Source organism: Castor canadensis, chromosome 13 (assembly GCF_047511655.1).
Source record: "Castor canadensis chromosome 13, mCasCan1.hap1v2, whole genome shotgun sequence".
Taxonomy (NCBI): Eukaryota; Metazoa; Chordata; class Mammalia; order Rodentia; family Castoridae; genus Castor; species Castor canadensis.
This window is the reverse complement of record NC_133398.1, coordinates 67,902,552-67,914,873: the sequence shown is the minus strand read 5'-3', so window position 1 is coordinate 67,914,873 and position 12,322 is coordinate 67,902,552. Positions and strand designations below refer to the sequence as shown.

The 12,322-nt window shown below is 32.4% G+C and overlaps 1 protein-coding gene across 2 annotated transcripts in view; it reads right to left on the bottom strand.

Annotated features, from left to right (window-relative positions):
* Rfx3 (regulatory factor X3) overlaps positions 1–12,322 on the bottom strand; it is a 194,637-nt gene that overhangs the window by 45,039 nt on the left and 137,276 nt on the right. For both annotated transcript variants that reach the window (XR_012440462.1, XM_074051958.1), the window contains exons 8-9: positions 4,571–4,692; positions 2,721–2,833 (exon numbers count right to left, since the gene is read on the bottom strand). Coding sequence is in view for 1 of the 2 variants with exons in the window: in XM_074051958.1 (XP_073908059.1) it covers positions 2,721–2,833; positions 4,571–4,692 (235 nt within the window). In the remaining variant the exon portion in view is untranslated. The remainder of the gene's footprint in view (positions 1–2,720; positions 2,834–4,570; positions 4,693–12,322) is intronic.

Here is a 12,322-nt window from a genome sequence, read left to right as displayed (position 1 = left end):
CTATCTTCTTTCTAACTGTGGGATCCAGAACTCACGTTCTCCTTAATTTTAGCTTCTAGAACTATTTTCTAGGTGCAGTAAGAACTTTTTCCTTTTTTTAATTGATGATGCTAAAACCTGTCACATTTCCTATTAATTTTTGATGATCATGTTTAATTCACCCTGCCATGTAAATTAATTTTAAATTAGCCTTCAGATAAAAGCAGGCATGAAGCAAAAGAACTTGCTTATACAAAGAAAACATGATTCAGTGACTAACAGAACATGTTTGACATAATTAAAAATTGAGTACTTGGACAGTTAAAAGAGTCCCACAAGATTCACAAAATCTGCAGATGGTGGAGGCAACAGGGGGAAATCTAGGATTCATCTGAGTATTTTAGGCAAAAAGAACAAGCTGCAGAAACTTTTATAGAAAATTATACCAGTTTCTTAAATAACAAAATGAGTGGTATTTTTTGTTTGTTTTTGTTTTTTGAAACAGAGGCTAGCTATGTAGCCCAGGCTGGCCTCAAACTCGCATTCTTCCTGCCTCAACTTCCTGAGTACTGGGATTACAGGTTTGTAACACCATACCAGGCTAAAACTATAGGTACTTTAAAAATATCTGTAATAAACAAATTATGAGAATTCGAATCAGCAAAATAGGCATAATAATCATTTTTAAAAAATATGAACCATATATATGTGAAATAAGACAAGGCAAGAAAAGAATGTCAATGTATCTTAAATTTAGTATCTCTAAATTAAATAATCTCAAATAACTCTTTTGAGAAGGACTTTAACATCTGCCTCATTTGAGGCAGTTTTACAGTGAATAAAACACTTTATCATTTGTTCCACACACTTTTAAATGTGTTCAGACTAAAGTATGTAGACAAAAAATAATTGAAATATACTGGCTTAGGGGAAATGATTACTGGACTGGGTATGAGATTTAGGCAGCTGTATTTCAATAATTTGTAAGTTTGATCAGAAAAAAATGACTAGAAAATTTTTTTTCCATATATGCTACTCTACCCCATGAAAATGGCATGAAATCTGGTAACTTTAAAATAAGGAGGGATCATTTTATAAAGTGGCATTTCCCACACAGATAATTAAACATGATCCTATCTCTTATATAAAGTATATATATTCTTGACAAATGATTTGTGTGTTCATTTTATAATCCAGAGAATATTCTGGGTTTATCACTTAGAATAATAATCTTACTGTACAATCTTTAGCAATATAACTAATCATGTTCCAGCTTACAATCTGGATAAATATGAGAAACTTTACACAGTAGTCAAAAGGAAATGAACAGCAAATGGCTTTCATCATGCCAAGAAATATTGGGAAGTAAAGAATTTCAGTGCATCTTAAATTCAGTATCTCTTCAAATTAAATAATCTTAAATACCTCTTTAAAAAAGGACTTTAACATCTGCCTCATTTGAGATAGGAGGACATGCTGAAGAACACTTCTAGCACATGCTATGTTTAATAAGGACAGAACTTGTCCTTGGCTGTTAATAACCTAAACATCCTTGACAAGAATTTAGATTCATGCAAGCAACTTTTTATTTCTGAAAAATGAAATAAATCTGTGAATGTTATAAACTGAAATTTCTTATTGCATACTGCATTTTCATCCGTCAGGAGGACTGCCCTGGAAATCCAAAGGATAATCTTTAACTTCTAAGCAGATCACACAATACCCCTGGAATAAAGCTACTTAAATTCTTAATAGAATTTTCTTTTAAAAGGAGAGGCACCTAAAAAAAAAAAAACTGTGTAATTCTTTATCCCCTTTCTACCAGGTGAGTGGCAGGTACACGAATGCCTTGGCATAGAGTGTCACCTCCCAAGCTATGCGACCAATTCTGCTGTGGGAAGTAGAGTAGGAGTAGGGAATGAAACCTCAAAAGGAGCCTTAAATAGCCAAAAAAATGAAACAAAACTACAGCCTCAATGGTCCCTGGAAGGAACACCTGAAGAGTTTTATCAGTCATATCTAAACATTACTTTTAATAGGAACATATACTCATGACATAATGTTCAAAGGATAAAAAGATATGCTAAAAATTGAGTCTCTTTTGACCCCCAGACCCCCAGTTTCTTTCACAAAGGCAAGAAGTATTAACATTTACTTGTTCTTCCTTCTGGAAAGATGTGAATATATGATCTGATCTTTTCCACTCAAATGATAATATGCCACATACAAGATGTTCTGCATCTTTATTTTTCCTTTAACAATAAATCCTGGAGCTTACAACATTTTAGTATACTTAAGAGTTGTCTGTTCATTGGCTGAATAGTACTCCAATCTATAGTTCACACCAGAATTTATTTATCTAGTTCTCTATTAAATATTGAAGCTAGAGCCAGCATTTCTCATTAAAAAGAATAATGCAACAATTTCCCTTGTATTTTCTTGTCACCCATATGTAAGTATTTTTGTAGGATAAATACCTAGAAGTGGAATTGCTGCATCAAAGGATTCAGATTAGGATAGGCATAAGAAATGGAGAATAAAATGTACTCTCACTTTCCTGCATTCCTCACCTCTCCACTCTGAGACAAGAAAGAAGAAAAATGAGTTTATTAGTTCTCAAAGAAATGTTCAAAGAATTAATGTTAACTTCATCTGTCCTTTAGGAAAAAGCTTGTATTTTGTTTTAACAAGTTGTCTTGCAAAACAACTTACATGTTCATACTATGTTTGAAAAGACTTACCTCACAGTGCTCGCGATAAAGACTCTGCAGTGACTTGATATCCTCAAAGGTAGTACCATCTGGCAGAGAAGAGATTTCAACTTCTCCAAACTCTGGAAGTGCTCGAGATGCATCTGTTACCGTGACAACACAACAGAAAAAAAGCTACTGTGGATGGTGTCAATTAAAAATTAGTGAGGGAAAATTTCAACTTTAAAAAAAAAAATAAGTCAGAGGGCCAAAGAGTAAGGAATTTTCAAATTAACATTTTGTAAGCAAAACTTATATCAATGGCACAAAAGTATAAGAGCAGAGGGAATACACTTAAGAATTTTGTAGAAACTAAATTTTTACTACAGTTAAACTGAAAATAGCATAGGACATGTCCTTATTAAAAGAAAAAGATCTTGTGCTTGTCAGTACCAATTTTAAGTTATTTTTATTATTGTTGCTATTTATACATAAAAATAAAGATAGCCTTAGGACTTATGTTCATACATTTTATATAATCATAAGCTAAAACAGTTACAGAATAAATACAAAGAAAACTACAAAAATAACATTAAACTTAACAACATTAATTTGATGTGATGGATGATGCTGTTGTCCTATAACCAAATTATCTTTCACAACATGAACATGGTATTGACCACTGTGGCACAGGGTCATTTCAATTTGACAGGCCTGCACCAACATGCACTTCCTGGTGGTTGCTTCCCCATTACTCTTCTACATTCAAATTACTGTGACACTTGCTGCCACACAGAGCAGAAGGACATCATTTAGTCTTCCACTGATGAAGGCATAATTTACATAGTAAGTCTCTTTCTGTTCTTTTCTCATTAGCTCTGGACAATTAATATAATACACTGTGGTACCTGAATTATAAATTCAAAAGGAGAACGATATTTATTCCTAGTTTCTAGATTGCCCAGAATATGCTTTCATTATTTTTAAATATTGCAATTGAAATAAAAACACAAAGTAAAAAATAAAATTCTCAATGACAGCTCAAGGGGTACGCAAGAATATATCTGAGGACTTTATTTTAGGATATGCTGCCTAACTTCAGTAGCTATTCCAGCTTGGGAGTCTATTTTAGTTTTCTTTGTTGGCAAGCACACACAGACACAAACATGCATACTCTCTGATAGTACCTACTGATCTTGTTGCATGGAAACTGTGAATGCTGACCTCAAAAGAGCTGTCAATTAAATGACCACTTTTGACCCTTTGGCTATAGCAAAAATATGCAAAATGTTCAAGTTCTACTTTCTAACCCTTTCAAGAATAAGAACATATGCATAGTATCTACAAAATTACAAAACTAGGAAGCACTATAATCAATTAAAAATCAATTTAAAAGACTAAATTACTTTTTAAAAATTTAGAGTAATTTTTTCCTAATCTGACACTATATAATATGCAACTTTGTACATAGAAATGAGAAGTCTTTGGGGACTTAAAGGCACTACTGCCTGCAAGTAAATACAACATTACCGTGATCAAAAAGCCATTTAAGGGTGTTGGGGGATTGTGGGGGAAGGTGGCACAAACAAAGTATACACATGGAAATAAAAGTAAAAATGATAAAATAAAAGGTGAGCAGAAAAATCCAATTAATATAAACTCTGGAAAACACTTTCATACCAGTGAGCCTTTAATTTGGGTACATTTCAAAGTCATACCTAGCATGAGGATTTTTTAAAATAAGCTCTATGATCTGTAACTATCATATAATGTGCACAGCTTTCAGTATCAAAACAACCTTTTATATAATTAATATCTGTAAAAGACATTGTACTTGGAGAAATACTATTGTTCTCTTCAAAATCCTAATAGCAACTAATATGAATTACACCTTAACATACCTAAAAACTGTTGATGATGTTGACTTTGGGCAATTACAGTTTGCTCAACTGATGTGCCTGTCTGCGGACCACTTCCCGTGAAACCATCTGCAACCCCATCCACTTTCTGCATAGGCTTGTACCTAAAAATATTAGATGGAAAAAAAAACAAATCAAATTATTCCTTACTTTTTTTTTTATACTATCGAAAGCTCCCAAGGCATTCAATTTTACTCTTTCTTCTTAAATGTCTCATGGTAGTTGCTGGACTTTTTTTGACAGTCTTATAGTTAGAATGCAGATTTTTTTTTCAATTGTGAAGAGGGGTGGACAATGAAAAGAAAATGGACCCATGAGCAAAAATCTCGAAATTCCTAAGAATTATGAGATATTTCTTTGGGTATCACCAGAAAAGGTTCCCATGTTTATAGTTTTAGTAATGTTTTGAAAGTAACTACTAGTGGCTAAGGGATGAAGGTAAAAATATAAATACATTGGAACTTTAGTCTGAACTAAGATGTAGGAACTTGGTAGAGCCTAAGAAATGTTGATGAATGACTTTCGGTTAGTTGATATCTCTAAAATATGATCAGTCTATAAATATTATCATATTGTTTTTCATAGCTCCTAAGGCCTCTTATGCATCTCAGTACATTCATCTCCCTTGTCTTTTTTCCATGTCCAAATACAAATGCCATAATCATCAGGTTGCAAAATATATCAAGACTGCATCTACAAACCTAGTTAAACCAAACCTAAATAAAGGAATAAACACCAGCAAAAGTTACATATTTGTGTTTAAGTCCTAGCTCTTTGACCTTACCTACTTTCCATGATGCTAAAATAAAGAAAATATGCTTTAGCAGCAAGGGCAAGAACAGAATTCTTAGAAGACAAATACCACATATAGACTTGCCCAGCAAGAGAGCCTGGGCAAGTCTCCTAGGACAAGCAAACAGAAAATAAGTAGCAACTATAATTTCCTCTTTTTCTTAGATTGCACTTATTTTCTTCATTTTAGAAATTCAGAATTAACAGAAAAGAATAATAAAAAAGTAAAAGCTACCATAAGATTATTACCTAGATGTAGAGTCATTCACATTATGATTTTTATTCTTCCATTCCCACCTCCCACTCAGTTTCCAATTCTATTTGTAAACAAAAGAACTTAACATTTCCCCATATAGCATTTGACTCTTATATTGATACCATAATTCAAATGTATCATTAATATTCAGTTATTGTGAATATCAACATCCCATATATGTGAACAGGATATACTCAAAAATGCCTGGACTCTGACAACAGATACAAAATGAATGGACCTGGTGAGAGACATCATAAAAATAATGCTCAGGTCACCTTAAGAAGTGATTAAATCTTAAATGTTATCAATTATAACTCAGATAAATGAAACTTCTAAGAAAACTGCAAAGCTTCTCACAATAATATTTACACTTATTTCAAAGTGACAAAATCTTACAAACAACTATGAAAAACAAAGTCAGAGGATGAAGGTGAAAAGAGGTATAATATTATGATTATAATTTTAGAAATGACCTCTTCAGTGATAAAATATTGGTTGTTATTTAATAATAGCATGAAAGAGCTCAAGCCTAGTCTTTAATGGAAAAAACTTCTTGAAAATTATTTTCAGATAAGGATACATCAGAGACAGGGAAGGACTGAGTATTTTGTGTCATTTATGAAACATTGCATTTTAAAAAAATATTTTTCCCTGCTTACCAGAATCATCTTAGAGAATCAAAGACAATGTGTGGCAAGCACTTTGTGTACTTGTATGGAGGAGTAGTTGCTTAACCTTTCTGTGCTAGCACACTTGAATGGTTTTATCCTTATTTCATTTAGGGAAGTTTTTTTGTCCTCATTGATTCATTCCAGTTTTAATCTGATTTCAGCTGATCTTTTTTCACGTACAAAATTTTATGTCATTTATAAAACAGCTTAAAACTGTTTAAGCATGTTTCTTCATTTAAGTTAATAGAGCTTGGAGTTCATGGAATTTAAATGAAAGTGATAAAAAGAATTTGAATTATTTATCCAGGAGAAGAGAAAATGGAAATATTTTCTACAGAGTTCAATTAAATTTTAATATGGATTATGAATCAATTATGGTAACTTTGCATTGCTAAGCTTTATCATATTCCTTTGTTCTACACAGCATCTAGTATAACAGGCAAGAAATTTAAGGTCAAGTGGAATTAAACAAAAACAAGACATATATTTCCCTTAGAATGTTAAGTTTTCAGAGGACAGATGCTATGGTACAATCTCCTTGTACACAGTGCTTAGTGAGCCTGTAGCCTTAAAGCAAAAGTTTTTGCTTCTTTAGGAAGACAGTGATGGCTGCAGGTATCATAGACAGTGGATATTTCTAAAGGAAAGAGACGTATTTTTAATGTGCAATCAAAATTAACATATGATTAGGCTTAATGATACTGAATGTGAAGTACTAATTAAGAGATATACTGTATTATGTGGTAGACAATGTGTCAAAACCAGCTTATAGGAAAAATAGATATATTCTGTACTTAGAATAAGGTCTTATATAGTAGAGAACAAAAATAAACTCAGAAAATATATACAAAAGAGCAAAAGTAGCAGGATGGATAATGGATCGAAAGATAACCAAAGATGTACTATCTTTTCTCTGTAAGTCAGAGCCTTATGTTGTGCTGCTTGGGAGAAAGGGCTAAGAGTAAAGTCTGAAGGGATTTGTGTTATAAAGAATGACACAAGAAAGGGCAAGGAGCACTTGGGAGCCTGTAAGAATGAAAGAGTTTCCAGGTCATCCTAACTTTAGCTCTCTTGCTTTAAGATATGAATCACAGAGTGGCATATACATAGTAGATTGCCTGGCATTGGATCAATGCTTAGAAGGAATCCCCAGAAGTCAGAAATTTGGCTGGAGAAAGGGGAGATGTTCGCTCTCTTGATAACTGCCTAAGGAAAACATATTATCTCTACCATCACCTCAGGGGGTTGGATTTTCCCAGATCAGAAGACAGCTTAAGAGAGAGTCAAGAATAATCACATTAAACATAAACTAAACAAATATTGTGACTATTCATTATTCTTGGAAGAAATGGTTATAGATGATCTACTGGTCATTTTGAAACTATAATACTTTCCATAAAATTCAAATGCCTAGTCTCACATTAGATCTATCTAACAAAATCTTTGAAATTGGGCTTAGAATTGGTATACCTTCAGAGGTATTTCTTAAGTAGCTTGCATATTCCTAGTCTATAGAAGCTTTTTGTTCTAATACATTTGCCCAATGTTGTATAAATATAACCATGAACAATAAAGAATAGTCATTTTTCAAAAATTAAGTCATTAATTTTCTATTTTTTTCCATAAAGTACATTGGGATACACAATAATCCTTAAATGGACAGATGAATGAATGCTCAAGATACATATTTAATTTTATCACACCAACAATTGTTTTAACCTATTAATTTAGCAAATATTTGTTGAGAATTTACTATGAGTAAAACACTGTGGGTATATAGTTTTAAAAAGGCAAAGTATAAATACAGTATTTTAAAGCTTTAAAATATTCTATTAACTTAATATGATAATTCTACATTATCTTAATTCTGACTGAATTTTAATTGACCTTTTAGTATTAAAACATAACTTTTAGATTTCCAGCCTTATAAATTTTTCATAAAATAACCACCAAAAATATTAATTGTAAAAAATAGAGACAATTTCTACTGAGAAAAAAACCCAAAGAACTTCCATGCTGAATGCATTAAAAATTAAACTCTTTAGTATTTAAGAGTATTAGCCTCCTTTCACCTCCATTTATTTTACAAATTCATCATTTTTAGATTAAGTTTTTCCATTGTAAATTCTTAGTGCCCCTGAATTGTGTGTTCTCTTGGGAGAGACCTGCACTGTATCAGAGGAAGAAACAGCTCTTAGTTTCAAAATTAGTAAGAGGAAAATGATCATTTTAACAGCTTGCAACTCCATGGGCAATAAGAGCTAAAGTTGTTAATGATTAAGATATGAAAGAAACTCTAATGCTTTAATAGCTGAGTACACGCATGAAACCTGTCACTAACACAGAAAACTTGGAAATTACTAGGAATCTTCCCCCATGGGGTTAGCTATAGCTGTTATTTAGGACTTGGATGGTTGTAACTCTCCTATAAATGTAATATTCTGTCAATATTTTTACAAGTACGGATACAGAAGCAATAGAAATGGAAGGCAAAGGGTGATATATATTTAAATAACAGTATCAAGTGGAAAGATTTGCAATGCACTAAAACATTTGGAAAAGTCCTTTCAAAGCAGCTAGAAAATGCACATACAAAAATATGAATGGTATAGGCAAACAGTCAATAATGTGTTTATAATTCCTGAAAGTATGCGATCATTTAATTTTCATGAACAAATAAAAATGTTTAGCTAATAATCAGGACAAGAGGCTAGATTTTTCTCCTGGCATCTCATAATCTGCTTTGGAAAAGTTGTCCCAGCAAGTCTTTAGATTATCTGAAATGAACCAAGTAATATAAACATGAATGAATCAGTAGAAAATAGTGCATGTGAAGAGATCTGTTCTTTCAGAGCAAGTGAATTCTTTCAGTAACTCTTTCATGTCAAATTAAATATAAGTCATCTAAATGACTTCTGACATCAATCTTGTTGACTAGCAATACAATTTCATCTCTTCAATTCTTTTTGGCAATCCTCAGAGTATCTGTCTCTTCATTCACGCCACATTTACAACTGGACAAGGAGAGGAGGAAAAAATTAAATTCAAATGCGGTTGTGAATAACTGCAGCAGGGAAAGTAGGTCAAAGCTGTTGGTTAAATGATGAAGATAATTTATTTATTTAATAAACACATTAACAATGTATTCAGTGCCTTCCTAAGTACTAAGGATGCAATGTTGAAAGAGGCAGATACTATTTCCTATTCAGACAGATTTCTTGAGAGCTCTTAGTACAAGTAATTTATAGTTAACTATGGAAAGCAGTTACATTCTTGCTACAAATATATATGTGTGACACTTTTTAAAAATTTACAGCTCGCCCTTTCTGTTACACATATTCCAGAGAGATATCCCTCTTCACCTTATTTATTTGGAGAATAGAATGGCTCCACCTGATGTAAGAACATAAATAAAAACTAAAACAGGTATCTGAGGCTCTATCTAGGAAAAAATAAATTAGTTAGCTTCCTGCATACAGAAAAAATTATTGGGTCTATTTTCCTTTCAGTAAATGACAATATAATTTCAAATGAGATCTTACATATAAAGTGCTTTTGAAGAATATTTTTAATGTTTAGTAAAGACTTATCAGGAGGATAAGTGGTAACTTACTATTCTCAAATGTTACATGAGTTACGACAGTTCAATAGTTATGGAGGCATGATTCTTGATGATTCTCCTGACCTCAATGGAAAATATGATCATTACATCAGGGACTAGTGCAGTGGCACAGTGAGCATTAAAAACTCTGGAAATCAGTGTCAAGATTTCTTATTTGTCTTCAATAAGCCAAATGCACAGGCACCAGATAATCTTACTAAATAAAGACTCTTGCCACCCTGAGTTGCCTCAGAGCAATTAACCAGTACTAGATGCTTAGCTCTATAATGACTGCAAAGAGTTAGTGGTCTAGAAAGGTAATGATAAACTATTAACACTAATCAAAGTTGGAAACCATTAGCCAAGAAGTATAGAGAAACAGGAGCCACACCTGCCTAATTTCCAGGCTGCATTCTCTTCTAAAATACCATAATATTCCTAAAGATGTTTCTGCAGTACTTACAGTATCATAATAATAATAATAATCTAACACTTGAGTGTGTTTACAGTTTTCTTTTTTTTCATTTGAACTTCAAAACAGTCTGAAGTAGTCTATACAATATCTATTTTTGCAGATGAAGAAATTAATCTTAGTGAAATTAGATCATATATCATACAAAAGTATCAAAATAGCCTGTACTTAAATCTCTGTCTTCTAATTCTAAATACAACGTTCTTTCAACTAGTCTATGAACCCTACATTAAGAAAGTTCTTCTAGTAACAAAGGTTCTAAGAAGTTATCCTTCACTTCTTAGGAACATGCATATGTCAACATAAAAAAAAAGTAGTCTTGATATACCATCTTTCTACCAGACCTCTTCTCTTCCCCACTCAGTGCCATAAACTTTCACTGTTTCCTGGACTACAACTCTTGTCAAGAGACCATAGATAGTAAGTGATACATTCCTTAATTAGTTAAAACATAGTTAATAAAAATGCAACTTCTGCCAGGCGCCTGTGGTTCATATTTATAATCCTAGTTACTCAGAAGGCAGAGATCAGAAGGACTGCGGTTCAAAGACAGCCTGAGCAAATAGTTCATGAGACCCTATCTCAAAAAAACACATCACTAAAAAGGACTGATGGAGTGGGTTCAGGTGTAGTCCTTGAGTTCAAGCCCCAGTACCACAACAACAACAATAAAAATGTAATTTCTTCCTTTATTACAAAGGCAAGCTTTTACTACAAGTGTATAGTTCTGTTTGGGTTATCTTATGAGAATAAAGACAAAAGGACTGGGTTCTTTCCAGGTTGCTACATGATTGTATTATCTTCATGGGCTTCCATTTTCTTCTCAAGAGGATGGGTTGGACTAGGTGCTCTCTTCTTCTGGTTCTAACATTCTATGAACCTTTTACATGTGATGCTCATATTCTGTATACAACTGGAAGTTATATGTATTTGATAAAGAAATGATAAATGCATTTTAATATTTTGAGAATGGCTACTGGGATCACACAGAGTAAAGCACCTTGTCAATATCTCTTGGTTTCATTTCACCACTTTCACTACCAGATTTGGAAGAATAAAATATACGTGCCAACATTCTCTGTACTTCTTTTTAGTATTAAAAATAAACTGTATCAAACATTTTTACTGAGTTTGTACAGCTGAAAATGACTTACATCCTTTTTCTCTTTGATAACCTAACTTATGTATTGCCAAAATTAGAGTAAGCAAATAAGTCCATGATTGAATGTCCTTTAAAAAAATGAAGATTATCTAATTTAAATGCAAAAATTTATTTTTATATATTTTCAATAGGAGACATTTGAAAACATACACATCTGTCCCAACAGTGAATGTCCACAGACTGTTATCATATTCCATGATTGTCTGTGCATTGAGCTCTAATATGCTCCTTTATTTTAGTTAAATGGCTTGAAGATGGATTCATCTTTTCAAGTATGTGAAACTATGGGCTTTGTGACATCTGCTTTTCAATCAGAAGCTTTTTTCATTTATTTCCATACTTCATGGCCATGTTCCACACTGTGATGTTTCTGGGATTCTGATTTGCAGGTAAGTGGATATTTCCCATACTACCCTAACAAACTGGTAAATGAGATTACTTATATAAAGGAGCGAAAGATATTGTAAAGCTACAGAAAATAATAATCACTATTTCCCCTGCAACTATTATAATTCCAAATTAATTAGAAAACATTTACAAATTGAGCACCAAAACTTAAATTCAACTGAGAACATGACCAATGCACATACATGAAATTTTTTCATTGTTTGAATACATGAACCACGTAATTTGCAATTACAGAAGATAATGGAAACACAGATACATTCCCTGATTCTTCAGGTATTTAAAAAAATCTGAATATTCTGAAATGTTAAACACTAAAACCAGTTATAAAATATTTTAAAACCCTCACATAATACTTGCATTTTAAAAAAAGAG